This window comes from Canis lupus, chromosome 32, assembly GCF_048164855.1.
Source record: "Canis lupus baileyi chromosome 32, mCanLup2.hap1, whole genome shotgun sequence".
NCBI lineage: Eukaryota > Metazoa > Chordata > Mammalia > Carnivora > Canidae > Canis > Canis lupus.
Genome location: NC_132869.1, coordinates 12,748,696 through 12,770,388, shown reverse-complemented (window position 1 = coordinate 12,770,388; position 21,693 = coordinate 12,748,696). Strand labels below are relative to the sequence as shown.

General features: G+C 47.6%; 1 protein-coding gene and 1 long non-coding RNA gene across 7 annotated transcripts in view; one reads left to right on the top strand and one right to left on the bottom strand.

The window, feature by feature from the left end:
* The window catches only part of CAPN3 (calpain 3), a 55,000-nt gene that overhangs the window by 6,733 nt on the left and 26,574 nt on the right, over positions 1-21,693 (bottom strand). For 4 of the 6 annotated variants that reach the window (XR_012022575.1, XM_072808694.1, XM_072808695.1 and 1 more), the window contains exons 2-15: positions 18,768-18,837; positions 17,208-17,326; positions 15,328-15,461; positions 14,367-14,535; positions 13,342-13,485; positions 11,216-11,299; positions 10,101-10,186; positions 7,438-7,515; positions 6,491-6,651; positions 5,006-5,175; positions 4,663-4,674; positions 3,776-3,984; positions 2,955-2,991; positions 932-949 (exon numbers count right to left, since the gene is read on the bottom strand). Coding sequence is in view for 5 of the 6 variants with exons in the window: in XM_072808694.1 (XP_072664795.1) it covers positions 932-949; positions 2,955-2,991; positions 3,776-3,984; positions 4,663-4,674; positions 5,006-5,175; positions 6,491-6,651; positions 7,438-7,515; positions 10,101-10,186; positions 11,216-11,299; positions 13,342-13,485; positions 14,367-14,535; positions 15,328-15,461; positions 17,208-17,326; positions 18,768-18,837 (1,491 nt within the window). In the remaining variant the exon portion in view is untranslated. The remainder of the gene's footprint in view (positions 1-931; positions 950-2,954; positions 2,992-3,775; positions 3,985-4,662; positions 4,675-5,005; positions 5,176-6,490; positions 6,652-7,437; positions 7,516-10,100; positions 10,187-11,215; positions 11,300-13,341; positions 13,486-14,366; positions 14,536-15,327; positions 15,462-17,207; positions 17,327-18,767; positions 18,838-21,693) is intronic. The other 2 variants (XM_072808697.1, XM_072808698.1) reach the window with 2 other exon arrangements.
* On the top strand, positions 17,173-18,677 carry LOC140622922 (uncharacterized). The gene is made up of 2 exons (XR_012022579.1): positions 17,173-17,671; positions 18,477-18,677. It is a non-coding gene; the product is annotated as an uncharacterized lncRNA (long non-coding RNA).

The following is a 21,693-nucleotide window of genomic DNA, read 5'->3' as shown; positions in this document are numbered from 1 at the left end:
TTAAACCAGTTAGAGCTCAAGTTGGTGAGCTCCTCTGGGGCTATGGGGATATGATCCCCTCCCTTTTCCCCAGTGCTACCTGGACACAGCATGCAGAGTCTATCGGGTCCCATGGCTTGGAGGAGCCGGTGTTTGGAATGAAAGGTCACTTGTCTAGAAGGGGATTTGGAACAGGCTTTATCTAGAGCCCTGGCAGTGACTTAGCCTCTCTGGGTATCCTTTTCCACCCCAACCCAGCAAGCTAAGAAAAACAGAGGAGTGGGGAGCGGGCAAGGAAAAGAGAAGCGAGGGAAGGAGCAGTCCTGTCTACAGAACAGGCAGCTGGCATCTCAAGACCCTCTCCATGGAAACCCTCACACACCTATCTCACCATGCCCTGAGAAACAACCAGTTGCCACTCCCCCCCAAGAATCAAGCCTTGTTTAGCAGAGCCAAAACTGCTCTGCGAAAGAAGGGGTGCTCCTTATGGATTTTGCAAGAGGCCCATTTTCACTGGTTGGCCATCCTCTCCCTCCTTCGTTGGAGAGGTGGGTTTGGTGGTTCAGAGCAGATTCTGGGGCCAGACTGCCTGGCTCCAAGTGTTGGCTCTGCCAATTACTGGCTCTGTGGCCTTGGGGAAGTGAGTTAATCTGTACCTTTTCTTCCTCTGAAAGTGGGGGTAATAACAGTACCAATCTCACAGGGTCGTCGTGAGGATTGAGTATATCCATGGAAAGCACCTGGAAGAGTGCCTGGTACATAGCCTTCACTTGGCCAGGGTTAGCCAACATTGATCCACACCCATAGCTGCAATGGGGGTCCGGAAGGTGGGGCAGGATGGGGGGCAGTGAGGGAAGAGGCAAGTGTGGTACACATGCTGTCACACATACACACATACACACACACGCACAAACACACTCTGCTGTCTACCCACTCACCCGGTTACACCCACCTTGGCTTTTTTCTTTTTCTGCATAAGGAAAGGAAACAATAAATGCAGAATAAGTGAAAATCAAGTTTTCAGAAAACTCAGTGGCTTTTGGCTTCCTGTGACTTGGTATAGTTCTGGGGTCCAGAAATCTGGGCCACATAGAGCCAAAAGTAGTCTGGAGGGTGAAGAGAGGTGAGAATTCTCTAGGCCTGGAGACCGGCGGCTGCTCTGGTGGCTGCTCTGTTTTTACACTCATATCCTGGACACAGTCAAGGAAAGGGACCTTCTGGCTCATGTTTTGTATTTTTAAATGAACTTAGTTACTAAAACACAAAAAAAGTGGCTTACCTAAACTGGCCTGAAAATGATTTTTGTCTGACCTACAGAGTTTTGGGTTTTATTTGTGTGTGTGTGTGTGTGTGTGTGTGTGTGTGTGTGTGTGTTCCTTTTTAAAGCAAATATTTAACATAGGTAGAGACTTAATATGGAAATCTAGGTTTAGGGATTTAAAAAATAAATAAAACTAGAAGGTCTGTCAGGCTGCATGGGCCTGCGACCCCCTGTGGCAAAAATCTGGGGAGCTGAGAGCAGCTGTCGCCTGTGCCCTCCAGATGCCACAGTCACCACCACTCCAGTATAGTCCATCTTATACTGAAGCTAAGTGTCAGTTGAGAATGGCAGGCAAATATGCCCGTGTAGGGCATCAAAACCCCTGCACCTGCCAGCCCTATTTAGGTGGCACACCAGCTCCCATAAGCTTCTGAATTTGAAATTCCTGATAAATATACTACCCTGATGACTAATGTTTAAAAGATAAGAACAGGGCTGCCTGGGTGGCTCAGCGAGTTAAGCATCTGCCTTTGGCTCGGGTCATGATCTCAGGGTCCTGGGATCGAGCCCCACTCTCCGGTTCCAAGTTCAGCAGACCATCTGCTTGTCCCTCTTTCCTCTCCATCTGCCCCTGCCCCTGCTTGTGCTCTCTCAAATAAAATCTTTAAAAAACATAAAATAAAAGATAAGAATAGAACCAAATGCACTTAATACCAAAACCAATGTCCTGTGATAATTCAGAAAGCACTTGGTCAGGGTCAGGATTAGAACCCGTGAGTGTGACTACCCAGAAGACAGTTCAATGGGGCATTTGCTATCTTCTTATTGACCCAAGTCATGCGGAGCACAAAGAACTGCTTACAAATCAGAGCTCAAAGGCCCAAGGCAGTCACAAGCCTCCTCAATATAAAGACACACTGCATATGCCAACTCTGTGCTTGTAACTCTGGATCCACATACGTGGGAACAGGTCTCAGCATGGCGACTGGGGAAAGAGCCCGAGTCTGGGCTCCAAGAATCTGGATGTCAGTTCCAGCCCTGCCACTTATGAGTTCTGTGAACTCAAGGGAGCCACTTAATCCCCCTGAGCCTCTACTTCCTTGCTTGAATGCCACGGGCAATAATAACTTTATTACATCACAGAAACCTTGCAAGGATCAGGTGAGGTAAGGCATGTGAGAAGTACCTTGTAAGATATAAAGCACATAAATAATGGCCACCATTTGAGAGTCCATGTCGTGCCAGACACTTCACATACATGATCTCATTGATTCAAACTTCACAAAAGCCTGGCGAGGCCCATAATATTATCCCCATTTTACAGAGTAGGAAACTGAGGGGTTATGCAACTTGTCCAAATCACCCAGCTGGTAGGTGGAGGAGGGAGGTTTTGACACTGACTCCAGAGCTGGTGTGTATTTTCCATAGCTGAGCCTGGCCCTCATAATCCAAGTTTCTCTTGCTGTCCCCTCCCCTCTAGCTGTTCAAATAGCTTCTCCCCTCTGTGCTTCCTTGCCCCTGGACTATGTGGCCCCAGTGCCAGGAGGCCTGTTATTCCAGTCCTGATGAACAGAGATTGCAGGAACGTGGAAGTCTGCTCATCCCAGAGCAGTCACCCTATACCCACTCTCCCCTCCACCACCCTTCTGTCCCCTGCCTAGATCAGGGAAGGTGACCCCTGGACCTTTTCACATATAAGAACCAAACCACTCACCACTGGCCGATCCACAGAGATTGTATTTTCAACTTCCCTGTGAGAAACACAAACATGAGGGGGGTGGGTCTCAGTGTCACCAGGAGCAAGCAGGAAGCACAGAGCGGATCTGCTCAGGTCACACAGCTTCTCAGAACTGAGTCCAGACGGAGCTCAAAGGAACCCCAGGAACTAATATCTCTTACCACAGAACTCGCCCATGTGGGCAGCATCCCCAGCAGCCAAGGACACACACATGGGTTCTTGTTGGCTTTGCCCAGAGCTCCCCAAAGTCAGACCCATGCACCTTGTGTTTCTTTCAGGGACAGAGTTCAGAGTAGTTGGGCTTCTGAACTCATCTACAGTAACCAAAAATGCAGAATATGGCCTTGCTGGCTTCCCTGGCCACGTTACCTAAAAGTTCTATCACCCCCCCAATGCTTCCTATCCCTGTTCCCTATTTTCTTTCTTCCTTTCTTCTTATCACTTATCACCCTCTAACATACATATGTGTATTTTTCCTCCATGTATCCTTGTCTCACGCCTGAATGATAAGCTCCATGAGGGCAGGGATTTCTGTTTATTTCACTGCCCTGTCCTCAGTGCCTAGAAGAAGAGCACCTGGAACATAGTAGGTGCTCAATAAATATCTGTGGGATGACAGACTGTCTAAATGAATGGAGGAGATGTGGCCAGTGGCTCAGGAGCAGAGGAAGAGGGGCAGCTGGTCAGCATATCCTAGGACTCCTGGAGGGGACTGGTCCAGCTACCTCATGTCTCCAATCTCTGGGATGGGCCGCAAGGGCTTTTAGGGACAAGTGGGGAAAGTGGGGCTGACTCACTCAGAGAGGTTCCTCTTTTCAGAGAAGACCCGGAGGATGAATTCTCCCTCCTGGTGGGGCTCATAGGTGGAGGGCACAATGACATACTCGCTGGGAGGCAGGCGGAAGCGCTCAGACACCTCTCGCATGTTGATGTAGGTTTTGCTCCTGGCCTTGGAGGCGTTGTACAGGAAGAAGTCCTTCTGCAGATGCTGCTTGTTTCCATGCATCTGACGGAGAGAAGGGCCAAGGGACTGAGCTCCCTGACAAGGATGTCCCGTCCTGCTCACAACAGCCCCTCCAGGGGTCTCCTCCCGAATCCCTGGCCACCCAGTTCACAGTCATGACCTACCTACTTCCGAGTCCCAAGGCCTCAAATAGCTCAATATCCCTGGAGCTCCCGACCCCATTTCCTCCTCCTTTTCTGTTGTGATTCAAAAGTGAAGGTCAAGTCTATCATTCCCCCACTTACCAGAACTGCTGCTGGTCAGCTCCAAATCACCTCCAGGTTGGGGAAGAACCCCAAGGAGGCAGGAGGGGCCTTGGCTGGAGTTTGAGGGAGGTGATTCCTCCAGTCACCCTCAGAATGTGTGTGTGAGTGTGTAAATTGTGAGTGCAAGAGCATATGAATCTGAGTAAGTGTGTGAGCAGAAGTGAATAGGAATTCATGAGAGCATGTGTGTGACCATCTCTGGTGGGAAGGAGGAAAGGGCACACCGGGACAGTGATAGTCGGGAGGTCATGCAGTACCCTGAGGTACTCTCTGGAGTTTGTGAGACAGGCAAGACCCCTTCCCCCGTCACAGTCCTGCCCTCAAACCCCACCAGGAAGCTTCCCGATGTGCCACTGATGGGCACAGGACCCCTGGGCAATGCTGCACACACTGCTGGCCGCTGCCACTTCTATACCTCTTTGGGAACCTTGAAGAGAAACAGAAAACAAAGATGCTCAGATCCTGTGGATTTCACATCTGAACCGAGATGAAAAACTTGCAGGAAGGGAATGCTAGCAACTGTGGGGTGAATGCAGAAGTCTGATTTCCCATCTACCTATCTGGCCAGCCCCAGCCCCACTCCACCTCCCCCATCCTGGTTTTTTCCTACTTGTTAAAAATATCTAAGAGATTCTGCCTCAAGTGGACCTGATACCAGGAGTTCTGGGGGTCACTGAGTATTGGGGAAGCCCTCCGAGACCCTCCCCGCTGAGGAATGTGGGTGTTTCTTGGGCTGACAACCATTAGGAACTGCACACCTCGTAGATGGCAAAGCCAATGGTGAAGAGGTTGGCCCCCAGCTTGCGGTCCTTCCGCCGGTTCTTCTGCATTAGGGCCACCAGGAAGCTGCAGATCACCTCGGAGTCGTCAGGGTCGTCGTCCTCCTCCAGGAGTTTCAGGCGATACTGTGGGTTGGTCCAGAAAGTGTCTGTGCCCCCCAGGAAGGAAATGTACATTCAGATCTGCCTCTCAGAGAAAGGGCAGGAAGAGAAATAAGACAGAAGCAGCCGATCTATCTCCTGCATCTAGGTGCTCAATAAATACAGAAGGAATGGGATGCCTGGGTGGCTCAGTGTTTAAGCTTCTGCCTTCAGCTCAGGGCGTGATCTCAGGATCCAGGATTGAGTCCCACATCAGGCTCCCAGTGAGGAGCCTGCTTCTCCCTCTGCCTGTTTCTGTGTCTCTCATGAATAAATAAAGAAAACTTAAAAAAAATACAGAAGGAATGATTCAGGCCTTTGTCAAATTATGTGGGGGGAGCAGGGCATAGCCTATACCTTTATACAGACGGAGGCCCACTGCGAGCTGGATGGCTCCTCCTTTCTCTCTGACCTGGGATTCTCATTCTCTGCCGTTGAGTGCCTGGGATTTGCTCTTAGGCCTCTCTCACACCCCACTACTCTGCCCCCCCGAGGCTGTCTTATCCACTTTTTAACCATTCCTGCACACTGATGATGCCTGAGATAAAGATCCCAGCCCTCATTTTCATTTGACTCCCTCCCTCCCTCCTTCTCTTCCTCTCTCCCTTCTATTTTCCTTCCTTCTTTCCTTCCTTCTTTCCTTCCTTCCTTCCTTCCTTCCTTCCTTCCTTCCTTCCTTCCTTCCTTCCTTCCTTCCTTCCCTCCTTCTTCTCTTCTTTCCATTCTCTCTTCCACAAACATATACTGAGTTCTAATCATACAACCAAGTACCATTCTAATCTGTGCACCCAATTCTCTACGACACAACTTCACTTGGATATTCTACAGGTGCCTCAAACTTCCTATGTCCCAAATTCAACTCCCCTCCCCACAAGCCCATGACCAACTCCACTGAAAAACAACACAGAGTTTTCCTCCTGTGTCTTATATTGCGACATTGACCCCATCCACTCAGGCCCCCTCAAACTTGAAGTCATTCTTCAGGGACTTCACCCAATATTCTGTCACCTAAATCTGCCCCCTTCCCTCCATCTCCGATGCTCACGACTGGCTCTGGCTTTCATCCTCTCTGGCTCACACCCTTGCAGTCGCTGCTGTTTCCAGTTCCATCCTCAGCATTATGGACACAGTATCATTCTGACACAGTGTCCTGCTTAAAAGTTGTCACCAGCCCCCTACTGCACACTCCTCAGCGTGGCCATTTCCTTCTCGGTAAAATGGGGAGGGTTTCATACGAGAAGATACACCTGGAACTTAGCACAGACTCAGTTCCACTCAGAACTTGCTCTGCTTGGACCCTCCCGCACCCTGAACCTCTCCCACCTGGGAAGTTGCGGCAGCCTCCGGCAGAGCAGCCCCTCACCCAGCGGCCCTCGTTCACAGACACCGTCCACGACTGCAGCTTGTCGGACTCCAGGGCATCGGCCGTGAGGTTGCAGATCTCCAGTTTTGTGAAATGGTAGATGAAGTCATCGTAGGACATCCTGAGAGGTTGGAAGAGAGAGACCCATGTGGGAGGATGGGAAAGGTAAGACTCTGGGTCAAGCGGAGCACGATCGGACAGTTCAGGAGAACTTGTGCCTGGCCCCAGAGACGACCTTGTCTCTCCTCTTTAGGGTGAACACTGACAGTTCTTATGTCTCCACACCTAAACTACCATCTCTTCCAGTAATGACTCAAACTTCTGCATCCTTGATGGGAGAGCTTGGCAGAAATTCAATTCTCCGGTGGTACCATGTCCCTCCACATCAGGCCCAGGCACTTTGCTGGGCTCAGCAGAAAGACAGTTTAGGGGAGGACAGACAACTAAGTGAGCAATTTGAGGATGACAAGTCTCACTAATGAATCCCAGTCCTGGGCAAAACAAAGGGATCCTGAAGAAAGTCCCCTTTAAGCTGAGGCTCGAGGGCTGAGTAGAAATTATCTGTCAGAGTGAGGGTGGCATCAGGTGAGCAAGGTAGAGCTGGGCTCAGAAGACGGCTCTGCATAGGCCAGGGAGCAAATGGCTGGAGCCATATATGCCACGGAGGGGCACAGGTGACACAGACGCCCCACCATGCTGGCCTGGTCCCAGGCTCAGTCATCTCTGTGACCTGGCTGGCTCCTCTCCAAAACCCATCCTTCCTGGGCCTTGCGCTGGAGGAGAAGAACAGGGGCCAGATGTCCTGAGGGCTGGGGTCTGATGGCCTCTTTCCAGGGATTGAGGTTTGAGATTTCAGCTCCCCACCTCATCCCTTATGCTTTGGGGTCCTCCTGGGTTCTGAACTCACCAGAACTCTCCATCTTCAGTGACCTGGTGCTGCAGACGCGCCTTCTCAGCTTTGTCCACAAAGCTCCAGTCCTTCCAACTGGAGAGAAAATGGAGGGATTATGGAAGGAAGAAGGGGAGGCCTGATGTAGGTCGGGACAGGGGAAATATGAAAAAGTTGAAAGAGAAGCCCACCTCCAAGTTGTAGCAAGCACAAAGCATTGAAGTGGAAATCTGATTCGATCCCCTCAGTGTAAAACCCAAGAATACCTTTCCACCATCCACAGGAGGAAGGCCTTAAGTGGGTTTGTAAGGGCTCAATCCTTCTCTGGCTGATCTTTTTTTTTATATCGTTCCTCATACTTTAAAGGTTAAGAGTTGAATTCCCTTTAGTTTAGATTTTATTTTTTAAAGTAGGCTTCATGCTTAAATTTACAACTCTGCAATTAAGACCCTAGCAGAGGGCAGCCCCGGTGGCGCAGCGGTTTAGCGCCGCCTGCAGCCCGGGGTGTGATCCTGGAGACCCAGGATTGAGTCCCACATCGGGCTTCCTGCATGGAGCCTGCTTGTGTCTCTGCCTCTCTCTTGCTCTCTCTGAATGAATAAATAAATAAATCTTAAAAAAAAAAAAAAAAAGACCCTAGCAGAGATGAAGAGTCAGACATCTAACCAACTGAGCCCCCAACTCTGACCCCGGCGGCCCTCCGGATCCCATGAAATAATACCAGTACTAGCTGTGTAGCGTTGGGCATGTCACTTAACCTCTCAGCGTCTGTTTTCCCAACTGCAGAAGGAGAATGAGTATCATAATCTACTTATAGGGCTGCAATGAGCAATGAATGAAATAACACATGCAAAACTTTTAGACCAGCGCCTGCCATCTCATAAGTAGCTGTTTGAGTTACTAAGGAAAACGCCAAGCATGTAAACATTTCTCTTCTCCTGCCACCCCAGGAAATAGCCTCACTTTGTGTTTCTAAAGGCTGGCTGGTTTTCCACACTCTCCTCAAGAGGGAGGAAATAAAGTACATTTGGGGTTCAGATACACTGGAGAATAAAGCTAAACTGGATCGTCCCTGGCAAGGTAAGAGATTGAGGAAGGGCTTGGGGTCACGGAATGCTTGAAGGGAAATGGAGGTTCCGGAGAGCAGAAGGAGGGACCCGGTGCGGGGAGGGTGGTCTCCTTGAATGACCCAGAGATGAGCCCCATCAGCAGCCCCTGTGATGGAGGCATTGGCCGGATGTGGGTTAAGGCTGGACACCAAACTATGGTTCTGGAGAACACAGTGAGGGTCCCTGTGGGTGGCCTGGGCCAGCAGACAATCGATGTGCCCCAAGACCTTCCTTGAGCAGACAGCCTGTGTCACGTGCTGCTCTCTTGGGCAACCTTTCCCCACTCTTCCCATCCCACCCAAACTAGGTGACCTTTACAATAGCATTTATCTTCATTATTAGTTATTGTTGTTGTTCTTCTTCCCACTAGGAATTTGAAGTCTACAGGAGCACGGCCTGTGTCTCTCTGTTCATTTTTTTTTAATTTAAATTCAATTAATCAACATCATTAGTGTCAGTTGTAGTTTTCAATAATTTATCAGTTACAACACCCAGTGTTCATTACATCATGTGCTCTCCTTAATGCCCATCACCCAGTTACCCTATCCACCCACCCTCTCCCCTCCAGCAACCCTCAGTTTGTTTCCCAGAATTAAGAGTCTCTCATGGTTTGTCTCCTCCTCTGATTTCTTTCCATTCAGCTTCTGTTCAGTTCTAAGTCCCTAGGTAGTATAGCATGGGGCCTACCACTTGCTCGGCACAGAGGAAATGAGGATTTGTCTCACCGATGAGGGAAGGAATGAGGTGAATGTCTGCAAGAGGCTGGAAGAAGACTAGAGTCAGCAGATGACTCAGGCTATCCGAGGAAGCAGCCTGGTCACAGACTATCCTCAGTGACCAGAGGGCCTGCTGTCCAGTAGGTGCTCAGCTCAGTAATACTTGTTAAGTGAAGGGGTAGCTGAAGGAACCAGTAATGATGGTGCCCTCGGTGGAGGTAAGCACAAGAGCTGAAGAGTGCATGCGGCCTCTGAGTCTTACCCCTGAGCTTAAGGGGCCACCCACCACTCAGTGAGGCAATTGGGAATCAGTGACTAGGTGCCCTATAAAGGCTTTGTTAATGTTTTGGAGCCATTATATAACTTCCCTATGTTTGTTATTTTTGTTGCACCCAGTTGGTTCTTCCCCGTTGATAAGCAGCAAGATCTTTCAGGGGACTGTGCACCTTTATATGGGGATAGCGAGGGCGGGGAAATCTTAGCACTGGCTAGGTACTCTCTAGCCTACCACTTAAGTGGGAACATTATTCCCATTTGACAGATAAGGAAACAGAGAAGGGAAATTGCTTGTCTAGTCCAGAACCCTACATTCAAACTTCGCTGCTACCTGGACCTAGCCCATGCTGTCTAGATTCTTTCCTATTCAGCCAGTGGCCATCAGAGAGGTCTCTGGATCTCCAGCTCCCCTGGCTCCTCTGTGGGCCCTTCCCTGGAGCCCACATCCCCTCTTCCTCTCTGCCGATCATGGGTTTTGAGGGTAATTTTAGACCAAATATTTGGAGTACTCTTGTGGTGCAGTATCCAGCCCAGCCTTGCCCTGAGCTCTGCGGGCACCCTGCCCCACTCTGTCACCTACCCATCACTCCAGGAGCCGTTCCACTCCACCTGGCCCCAGGGGTTCCGCAGCCGCACCAGCTTCACTTTTTCACCCTTGAAGAGGGCCTTGGGCAAAGAGAAAAAAGCTCTCTAGATCTGGGCCTTTCTGGAAAGGGGATTTTTCTGTCTGGCCCTGAGGGCTAGGATGGGGATAGGGAGGGAATCCTGTACAGGGGCTGTCCTGCCTGGTCCTGGTCAAGGAGATGAATCAGAGGCTCTCTGTGGAATGATAGGAGGAGGAGGAGTCAGAACCTTAGGACTGAGTCCGCAGAGGTCATGGCTATCTTCTAAGAAGTGATTTTCCCAGCCATGATGAGCTTTGGGGGAGGAGGGAGGATGTACACTGTAGGGCCACTCTAGCGCATTAGGTGTCTCTGAATTAGAAAAAAAACACCCCTGCTGCTGAGGAACTATAGACAAATGCCTTCCCCCTCCCCCCTGCCACTCATAGGTGGACCGATTGAGGTGCCACTCAAAGGTGCCCCAGGACACCTGGGTGGCTCAGTGGTTGAGCCTTTAGCTCAGGGTGTGATCTTGGGGTCCTGGGATTAAGTCCTACATCAGGCTCCCTTCAGGGAGCTTGCTTCTTCCTCTGCCTGTGTCTCTGCCTCTTTCTCTCTCAATAAATAAATAAAATCTACCAAAAAAAAAAAAAAAAAGGTGTCCCTTATTCCAGTCTCTGCCCATTCCTGTGCACAGGAGTCCTGACAAGTTTCCTATCTCCAGCCAGATGTGCTGGGCAGGGTGGGGGTGGGGAGAAGCAGCAAAATATCCTAACTACTCAATTCCCAGAGAACAGCAAACACGAGAGCCCATGAAATCAATTCCAGAACACCAAAGCGCTTTCTATTACCTCCCTGGAAATGTTGGGAAAACTGCCGTCTTTAGCACTAAAAGCAAAGATGAACCGATCGCCACCTTGTTGCCAGAGCACCCCTACCAGTCCCAGAGTTCCCTGGAGCCACAGGCACTGCACCCAGACCTTGAGCAGAATCCCTTGCAGGAGGCAAGAGGTGAAGAGGCCAAGGAAGCTAAGTCCTGACTTAAGGGGGCGACCCAGGTGGCTCCCAAGCCCGCCCAGCCTGCCAGCCTCACCTCCTCCAGCCCAGTGACCGAGTAGGCATGGCCTTTGACCAGCCCGCAAGCCATTCTTGTTTCATACTGAACCGGAACAATTGTCTGTGGAGCAAAAACCAGACATCCTGTCAGGGGGTGGGCAGCAGAAGTTCCGCTGCCTGAGACAAAGTGCACATTAGATATTTTCCGGGGTCTGCGAGGACAAGGACTCCTCCACGCTCTGAGAACGGGCCTCCTGGCCATGTGAAGACCACTACTGGCCCTTTTAGAGAGTCAAAAAGACACAGCCCAGACAAGTGGTTTCCCTCAAGCTGGTTGCCCCAAAAAGGTCTGTTCTGACCATCAGAGATCACTGTGAGGCTGGGACAATGTTGAGGTAGGTGAGAAGAACCCTGCCCCTTCTTTCTGGATCTCTTGGGGTCTTTGAAGGAAGAATAGGGAAAGGAGTCTGCCCTGGGCTCAGGTTCCCCTTCCCCAGATCCCACCCAGAGTTGACTATTCCTGGAAAAGAAAGGAATTGAGAAAAGAGGTTAGACAAAACAATAGGTCTGACCTCCTTTCTGTATATCCCCTCACCTCCTCCAGACTCACGGAGAACATGATACTCAAGAAATCAAGAGTCACAGTGCCCGGGAAGGAAATTTGGAGGAGGCCAGATGCGAGTCTTGCTCAGGCATGACTCAGCCTAGGTGGCAGGGGAAGCCCCTCTGTTTGCAGCAATTCCCAAGTGGCAGCCCCAGGAAATGCTCAGCGGAGGGGTAGGATCTCCAATGTCCAGTGAGCCCTGGACCAAATTTCTGTGGCTTCACATTGCCTGGTAATGAAACACCTTTAAGAAGAGCTTCCTGGAACCATACAGGGCTGTGCAATTTATGAGTCTTTTCAAGCTCAGAGATATGGGAAGAGCCAGGGCTTTTGGCATCTTAGCCTCTTCCACATTTCAGTCCTTATATGCCCCAGACCATGCTGTATAGAAAGGGATGGGATAGGAGATCCACACATCCCTCAAGTCTAGACCTGGAAAACCACTTGAAATGACTCCTTTGGCATTACTTATGCACACCGAGCAGTTGCTCTGCTGGCAGTCTGTCCCAAAGATGTATGTCTTGGCTCTCTATCACGATAGGATTTAAGAATAATAGCCAACCCAAGAAAGAGAAAACCATCCAATTTTTCAATAATAGGTTATTGGGTTAATAAATTAAAACTTCTCTGTGTGTTGGCATACTGTGCAGCCACTAAAAATGTTTTAGGAGGCACATTAACAGTATAATTCATATTGGCACATTAAGGATCTAAAGCTAAATGAAAAAAAGCATACTGCAAAGAGGTATGTTGAGTATGACATTTTAAAAGGAAACATTTAGATGAACTGTATACATAGCAAAATCTTAGATGGATTTATACTAAATACTTAGAGTTACTGCCGTTAGACGGAAGAAGATAGAGGTTAATATTTCCTCTGTGCTTTTCTGTGTGGCTCAGTCAGTGTTCTTCAGTGAATGTGCACTACTGAAAGTATTAGAATATAAGCTCCATGAGGGAAGAGACTATTCTAGTGAACAAAAACTATTTTGTCTGGAATGCCTGGGTGGCTCAGTGGTTGAGCGTCTGCCTTGGCTCAGATCGTGATCTCAGATCCTGGGATCGAGTTCTGCATTGGGTTCCCCGCAAGGAGCCTGTTTCTCCCTCTGCCTATGTCTCTGCCTCTCTCTTTGTGTCTCTCATAAATCAATAAATAAAAATCTTTTTAAAAAACCTATTTTGTTGGTTTACTAGAAGAGTGTCTGGTTCTTAGTAGGAGCCCAATAAATAGTATTGAATGAACAAATGAATGAATTAGAGGAGAAATATTTTAAAAATAAACCAAGTCTCTCATATTTCTGCTTGTTAATTTGTTATCCAAGAAACTGCCAGGACCACAGGGTATGAAGGAACTTTCACAGAGATTCCCTCCAAATCCTGCCTCTCCCACCCTTTTCAGGAGCCTCGGGGCAGGCAAGTTATTCCAACCCAGTCCCTTGGAAGCCCACATGGAGGTCAGTGTGTAAGGCCCCGGCTGCTGAGGGGAGTCTAACACCCACAGGCCCTGGGTCATGGCCATTGGAGGGGTGGTCAGTCCTGACAGTTGGAGGTGTACACACCCGGGTCGGTCTGTCATCTGAGCCTCTGGGGACGAGGTCTGAGTCCCTGAGCTGCGAGTTATCCATATTCCTCACCATCCGTGCAATCAACTCCCCCATTTTCAGTCCAGAAGGAGAGGTTCCATAGGTCATGTTTGTGCCATCCTGGGGCCCGATTGGGGGGGGCCGGGGACAGTCCAGAAGAAGGAGCGAGAGCGAACAAGGGAGGGTGATAGAAAGGGAAGGAGACGGAAAGAAGGGAGGGGACAGACAAGGAAAAGAGGAGAGATAAACAGTGTGAATGGAGACAAGGTGGAGAAAAGTGATACAGAAAGAAAATGTTCATCTATGGGTGTTTAATGCTAGCTGACCCTCCCAGGCTTTCAGACCCACTTGGAGCACTGGAAAAGGAAGGAAATTCAGGAAATCAGCTGGGGCCCTTTCCTCGGTGATGGAAAGTGCCAAGACTATTGCACACTAAGCGGCCTCTAGAGCAGGTGAGCCTCCTGAAACTCAGGAGGCCTGGCCAGTCTACTATCTCTTTCCCTTGGCCCCAGTCTTGGTTCACAGCATTCTGTGGCACTGAGACTGTTCCTGCAGGCCAAGCTTCTCCCACATTACAACACAAAGCCCATGTCCTAAGTGAGAGATAGGATCAAAGCTCGGTGACCAGGAGGCTGTATTAGGCTGGCCCTTAGCCTTGGACCAAGGGCTCAGGTCCAGAACCACGGATGTGGCCAGCTTAATTAGGACATACTGGGGCCAAGCAGCACTGACCACAGATGCTGGTGCTGACAGGCCTCTGGACCATCTACCTGAAGTCCAGGGCTTGGAATCCTTTTGCCCCTTTTACTAACCTCTTTAGTAAAAAATCTCCAGGAACACTTTTTCCCTGAGAAATTTTCAAAGTTGAGAGCCAGTTCCTGTTCCCTAAAACAAAATATCCACCCTGTCCTAGAGGAAAAGCCCTACGGTGCTTTTCATCATGTGAGTGGCTTCCTGATAGCTGGCTGCTCCCTCCCCTGCATCCCATACCCTGGACTTACATCAATGGAACAGCCCATGAGGGAGCCTCTCTCGATGGCTTTCTTCATGATCTTGTACATGTCTCTGGGAGCATCCTTGATCTCAAAAAACTCTGTCACCCCTCCTGTGAAGTCCTCCATGGCCTCCGTAGTGTTCCCACCTTTCAGAGCCTCATAGGAACCATGGAGCCTTGGAGAGAGAGTGAAAACCAATCCAACGTCACAGGGTACCTGGAAACATGACCCAGGTGCCACGACACCAAAACTTTACTCTTAAGTCCTGTGATGTTTTCTTATCTAATTCCCCAACAACTAATGGGATAGATACTATGGTTCCCTTTCTTCACATTGGAAAAACTGAGCTCCAGAGGCTAAGTGGCTTACCCAAGGTCCCAGAGATCCAGAAGTGCTGGGACTGGAACCTAGCTCTTCCCACTTCCTGATAGTTCTCTTCCCACCATACCCTAAACCATAAGGAAGGGTTCCATTAAAGCCATTATTAGTAGCTGTGGTGCAGCTTCCAAGTTGAGAGATAACATGATTTTATTAATATACTGCAAGATCATGAGGTTGAGTCAAGCAAGACCCTGGGATGTGAGCTTCAGAGATACAATGCTCGGATCCAAGACTTGCAATACCAACCTTTAATTCTGAAGGCAGAATTAAAGTGCTCACTATGATAAGCTAAATCCAAAGATTTTCTAAACATGTCTTCATTCTACCCTTAGATATAGTGTTTTATTTTTTATTTATTTATTTATTTATTTTTTAGATATAGTGTTTTAATTAAAGCCTTCGTTGCCTGGACCCAATCCTCTCCAACTTTGGGTCAGTTGAACACACACACACACACATGCATGTGCACAGGCACACATGCATACATGCATGCACACAAAAATGCCTTTTCTTGTAACAAGAGTTCAGCTGGATTTTGTAGTCCACCACCTTTTGCCTTCCCTCACATCCTAAAGTGTTGCCTTACTTAGCATAAGCTTTCTCCAGCAGAGCACTCCAGAATTCATTGCGGTGGTTGGATTTGGTGAAAACCAATTGATTGTTGTAAGTTGGCAGGCAGTCATCAATAACCACATCCACCCAATCTCCATAGCGCCAGAACTGCACAGAAACATCAGGGACAGAGTCACATCATCAGATTACCTTTAAGAAATGTGTCCCTACTCTATATTCCTTAGAAGTCTCTTTGACCCCAAGGCAGTCCATTTCTGATATTCTGCACCTTGGCGCTTATTCATACTTTTTTAGGTTTGGGGTGTATCTTTCTCTAGTTGGACTGTGAGTTCCTTGGGGGCAGAAAGTGAGTTACAGACCGCTTTATCTCTTCCACACAGTCCAACGCAGTCCCGGGCATGGTACATGCTCCATGCATACCTGAGGACTTGAGATTTTCAGTCTCCTGCTCAGAAGGTCTGGAGTGGGCTCTACGTATTGTATTTTAGGTGTTTTAGCTGATTCTAATGTGCAGCCAGAGTTGAGAACTACTGGTCTAGGTGAAGGTGATGTATTGATTTAAAAATTTCTTGATGACAAAGTAGAAATTGCTGCTGAAGAAGAAAGATTGACAGGGAAGAGGGAAGTGCCCCCATAATATACTCTGGCTGTAACAGGAGCATTGTCTAATAATTTCAGTTCTGGATCTTGTTCTTATATTTATTTTTATATGAAATTATTTATTTATTTAAGATAGAACACAAGCTGGAGGGAGTGGGAGAGAATCTGAAGCAGACTCCATGCTGAGCACATAGCCCAATGTGGGGGCTCCATCCCATGACCCTGCTACAATCATGACCTGAGCTGAAACAAAGAGTCAGATGCTTAACCAACTAAGGCACCCAGGTGCCCCTGGATGTTGTTCTCTTTTGAACAAATCAGTTTTAACTGAAGAAGGCCAAATATGGTTTAATTTCTTTCTAATGACATTTTTCTCTCTTATTGAAAAGAGGGTGAAAATCTATCTGATCTGTCTATCTATCTATCTATCTATCTATCTATCTATCTATCTATCCCTATAGGCACAAGACCCTTTAAACATCAGAGGGGAAAGTAGCAGCTTGATGGCTCAGGAAAGAAACAAAAATGAAGACCTGGCTGCCTTATCCATGCTCAGAGGGCAGCAGGACTGAATCTGAACCAGAACAGAAGACCTATTCTGAGGCCTTCAGTCCTGAGGTTCAAGATCAGCAGGTGAGTCAAGTCAAGGTTTGGGTCAATTCCAGGACATTAGGAGCTTCCAGGGCTAGAAACAGATTGATGCCTCAGAACCCCAGCATCTGCGAGATCCCCACATGTAGAACTCACTTCAGTTCTGAGCCAGCACCAGGATTTGGCTCTCTGACAGGACAATTTGGATCAAAATTTCCAATGGTTTAATTGATTCTGGAAACAAAAGAGTCACCTATGGGCGGAACCAGAAGCCGGGTCTCTGGGTTGACCAGACTTTCCTTCCAGGGCCTAGAAAAGGTGCCATAGTTACGCAGGGTGTTTCCTTTATGAACTAGAGGACCCTTGGAATTTGCAGTGCTAATATCTCAGGGACCTACTTGAGAAGGGCTGTGAGTAATAACACAGCAGCCAGCCAGCTGGAGAGGCAAAAATAGATCCATTCAGGCCAGCAAACAGGATGTCTTTCCGGGGCATAGCGGAAGGGGCGAAGGGGCGGGGGTCAGGGGGACAGGCTTAGGGGGCAGAGATAAACAACCGCTTCCTAACAGGCCTCAGGCCTTAAGGGGTCAAGGCTGGGAGGGTGGGTGGAACCTTTCCTGAAGCTGCTGGGAAGTCCAGACCAAGAGACCGGTGGTGGGTAGACAGCAGCTGGCCCTTTTAACTACACTCCAGTTATCTCACCTGGAAGTGGAAGATCCCCGCATAGTTTTCGGTGAAACTCTGATCATGGGGTATAACTCGGAAAAGCAGGCGCTCGTTCAGGGTCAGGCAGGCAATGGCTGCAAGAAACCAGCAGTCACCTGCAGGCAAGTACATGGCGTAGATTACTTCCAGGGAAGAAAAGATCCAGTCCCAGCTGACTCTTCTTGTCTGCACAACGAGTTCACTGAGCGGTCACTGTCCCACTTCCAGATCTGACTTTACAGAGGTGTCAACCTGGAGCAATTCGCTGGTAGTCCCTTGACAGTTCGATCAGGCTACTTAATCCCTTCTGACTGGTTTTCCTGAAGGCCATAGGCAATTCCTCTATCTGTAATATAAGCTCACTTCCTTTTTGGTCCTCAAGAAAGATGGAGCAGTCCGTCCAAATTGGGTCCTTCTTCCTGACACCTCTATGAAATCTGCTCTGCTGGTACCTTGGCAAGGTGAGTGCATTGCCCCCTCAGTGGAGCTTGAGCATCTGAGAGCCATGGGCCAAGCCCATTTATATTGGAAGGAAAGCCAGTTAGGCAGCTGCCTGCAACCAGTTTATAGGGGTGCTTAGACATTACTCACAATGGAATGAGATGGGGATATTTTCTTATTCCTTGAATTTCATTTCTGGTAGAGTATGGTATGTAGCCATTTTGCTGTGTGTGTGTGAGAGAGAGAGGGAGAGAGAAAGAGAGAGAGAGGGAGAAAGAGAGAGAGAGAGAGGATGCCCGAGAGACATGCCTGGTCACATAGATCTGCCCCCTAAGGAGGATGGGTTAAGTTCTGCAAGGCCTTTGGTTTGCTGTGTGGATGTGATGGTCTCCTTGAGACCCCAGAGGGGAGCTGCAGGGCTGACAGCAGCCCTTCTCCTCACCCTGTCCTCCCGGAAGAAGCAAGCCTTTCCTTTGAAACACTATCTGTTAGAAGGTCCAGATTATTAGCTTGCCGGGGGCTCTGCAGGCAGCCTTTCCCTGAGTACAGAGGCACAGCTATCAAAAACCTCCTCAGATTCTCTTTCTGGGGCCAAATAAGCCAGATTCATTTCATTTGGTCCAGGTGCTCTTTTCTCTCAAGTTTTAAGTCATGTCTGTTGAAAGACATATGGAGCTATGCTGCGGTGCTTTAAACAACACTTTGAGCTACAAGTGCACTTTTCGTGGGCATATAGAGTCAATATACATTCAAGGGACAGGCTTGGTATGCAGAGTTTCAGAGCTTGGAATGTGTGCCGTTAAAAGCAGGGTTTTTATCTTGCAGAGTGTGGTGTACAAGTGTCCTGGAGACTCTAGGGAAGATGCTGTGAAATGACCCATATCTCTCGTGACATGAGACAAAGAACTAATGAGAGATGTAGGAGAAACAGAAATTAAATGAAGCCATCACCAGCACAAAGATACATGAGCATGAAGTCATGTTATAAGAACCTCCTCCCAAAAATTCATTAAAAGCAAAAACAGATTATTGTCCCTTTACTTCTTATAAAGGGACCACACCTTTTAATCACCCCTTGATTGTTTGGCTGGATACGACCCCAGGGGACTCGCCTACCTAGATCTCCTTGACAGATATCAGTTCTGTTGGCGCCACCAATGATAAATCGGGGATTCTCACAAATTTCCTGTAAACAGAAAGGAAGTAATGACAGAAGTAAGAGCTATAGTTTATTGAGGCTCATAATGTAATGTTGTATTGACATCCCATATCAGGAGTGTTGTATACACTACTCAGTCAAGCTTCTAGAAACAGCCCATGAATTGCATACTATCATTTTTATTTTTCAGATTAGGAAACCATGGCTCAGAGAGGTTAAGGAACTTGCCCAAGGACACACAGAGAGTAAGCGGTAGAAGCCAGAAACATGGCTTCTTTTCCTGTTGTTCTACACTGTTCCTGCACACTGACACACTGAGTAAGGATATACCTCAAGAGCTAGGGCAGTGTCATTACTGTCACAGATTTGACAAGGGACAACAGAAAACATAGTTATTTTTTTTCTTTCTATGCCAGGAAAATAGGTGTAGGAAGGAAAATAAAGATCTTTCTTGCCAAGATGTGGTAACTACAGATATTTAGAGTCAGTATATATCCCAGGGTCTGTAGGACTTGAGAGCTGGGAAAAGCAGAGAGTAAATTTGGTGTGGGTTTTGCAGGCTGAGGGTACTTTTTTTTTTTTTAAAGATTTCATTTACTTATTCATGAGAGACACACAGAGAGAGGCAGGGACACAGGCCGAGGGAGAAGCAGACTCCCCACAGAGAACCCAATGCAGCACTTGATCACTTGATCCTGGGATCACAACCTAAGCCAAAGGCAGACGCTCAACCACTGAGCGGTTTTTTTTTTTTTTTTTTTTTTTTGTTTTTTTTAATGGTCTTCACTCCCAGCCTGGAGCCCTGTGTAGAGCTTGAACTCACCACCCTGAGATCAAGACCTGAGATCAAGGTGCCCCGACGACATATTTCCTTACTCCGTCTAATCCAATACCACTGGCTCCAGCAGTTCAATCAGCTACCACAGTTTCTGTGCAGCCCAACAGAGGCCAATAGAGGGTGCTCTTGTTTTCCTTTCTAGGTCTTAGGCTTTTTTTTTTTTTTCTTTGTTTTTTAACTTAATACAATTTTGAAATAACTGTAGATCCTTTGTTTTGATTTTAGCACCATTCTTCAGAGCTTGAAGAAGCCTTGCTATCCCTGTGACACAACCCTCTCTCTCTCTCTACCACTCCTTTGTGTGTGCTTCTGTCTCTCTCTCCCCACACCGGCCCCCATCACAACTCAGTATCTCTCCCTCCTACTTGGTAGAATGTCTTGCTTAGACCACACTACAGGCACCTCCTGTCTGAAATTCTTCATGCAACAGAAGGATTCTTAAAACAAGAATTCTTAAAAAGGTTATTACCTCTCGGGGAAAGGAGAGAATAAGGTGGCGGGAAAAGAGATGGAAGAAAGAAACCTGAATATAACTGAAAATAGGTGTGATTTAGGAACCAAGTAAATTTGTACATAATTAAAAACCAAGTGGTGCCTGACTGGCTCAGTACATAGAGTATGCTACTCTTGATCGCAGGGTTGTGAGTTCAAGGCCCATCCATGTTGAGCATGGAGCCCCACTTAAAAAAATTGTTTTTAGGGGATCCCTGGGTGGCTCCCAGGCAGTTTAGCGCCTGCCTTTGGCCCAGGGCGCGATCCTGGAGTCCCGGGATCGAGTCCTGCATCAGGTTCCTTGCATGGAGCCTACTTCTCCCTCTGCCTCTCCCCCCCCCCCCTCTATGTCTATCATAAATAAATAAATAAATCTTTAAAAAAATTTTTAAAAAGCCAAAATTAAAGGAAAGACAATTTTAAAAAGCAGCCTGTAAAAGCTGAAAACAAATTGAAGCTGAAAACAATTGAAGCCTGATTGTGTATTAAGTTGGTGGCATGACTACACACATAAAAAGAATTATTTCAAGTGACTTAATATATAACATTTTGACTTTTATTTCTTTTGGGGTATAGCTTAAAGTTGAAAACCCAAACCATAAGGAAATATGAATCGTAAGAAATAATAATAATGTTATTATTTCAAAACTTTTACATATATGTTATATGATAAATAAGAACTTATATTAATGCCATTAAGTACCAAGGTGTGTTTTTTACCATAAAAGAAAATATGTAAGATTGTAAAATCAAATAATTTAAGTAACAACCCTGTAATGTTAGAATTGAATTGGATATATAAATATAACTCATGGTTTACTTTTTGTCTAAGAAAATATTTCCTATTACTTGGCATTAAAAACAAACAGGGGATCCCTGGGTGGCTCAGTGGTTTGGCGCCGCCTTTGGCCCAGGGTGCGATCCTGGAGGCCCAGGGTGCGATCCTGGATACCCAGGATCGAGTCCCGCGTTGGGCTCCTAGCATGGAGCCTGCTTCTCCCTCTGCCTATGTCTCTGCCTCTCTCTCTCTCTATGTCTATCATGAATAAATAAAAATAAAAAAATAAAAATAAAGTAAAATAAAATAAAAACAAATAAACAACCCCCCACCAAAAAAAGCCCCCTCCCAAACTAGAAGCATTAACAATCTGGTAATAAAGAGAACATCAACATTCAGATTGTGTTGTTGTGGGTTGTTTTTAAAGGTTTTATTATTATTTTTAAATTAGGCTCCTCACTCAATATGGAGATTTAGCCCATGACCCCAAGATCAAGAGTCATATATGCCTTACCAACTGAGCCTACCAAGTACCCCCAGATGGTGATTTTTCCCATGAAGAAAAGGTAAAACTTATTATTCCAGGCAAGACTTCTTCCTCTTTTAAAAAAAAATATTTATTTGAGAAAGCACATGCGTGCACATGAGCATGTGAACACAAGCTGTGGGGGTAGGCAGGGGCAGTGAGAGAGGGACAAGCAGACTCCCCACTGAGCAGGGAGCCCCACACACTGGGGGCTGGATCCCAGGACCCTGGGATCGTGACCTGAGCTGA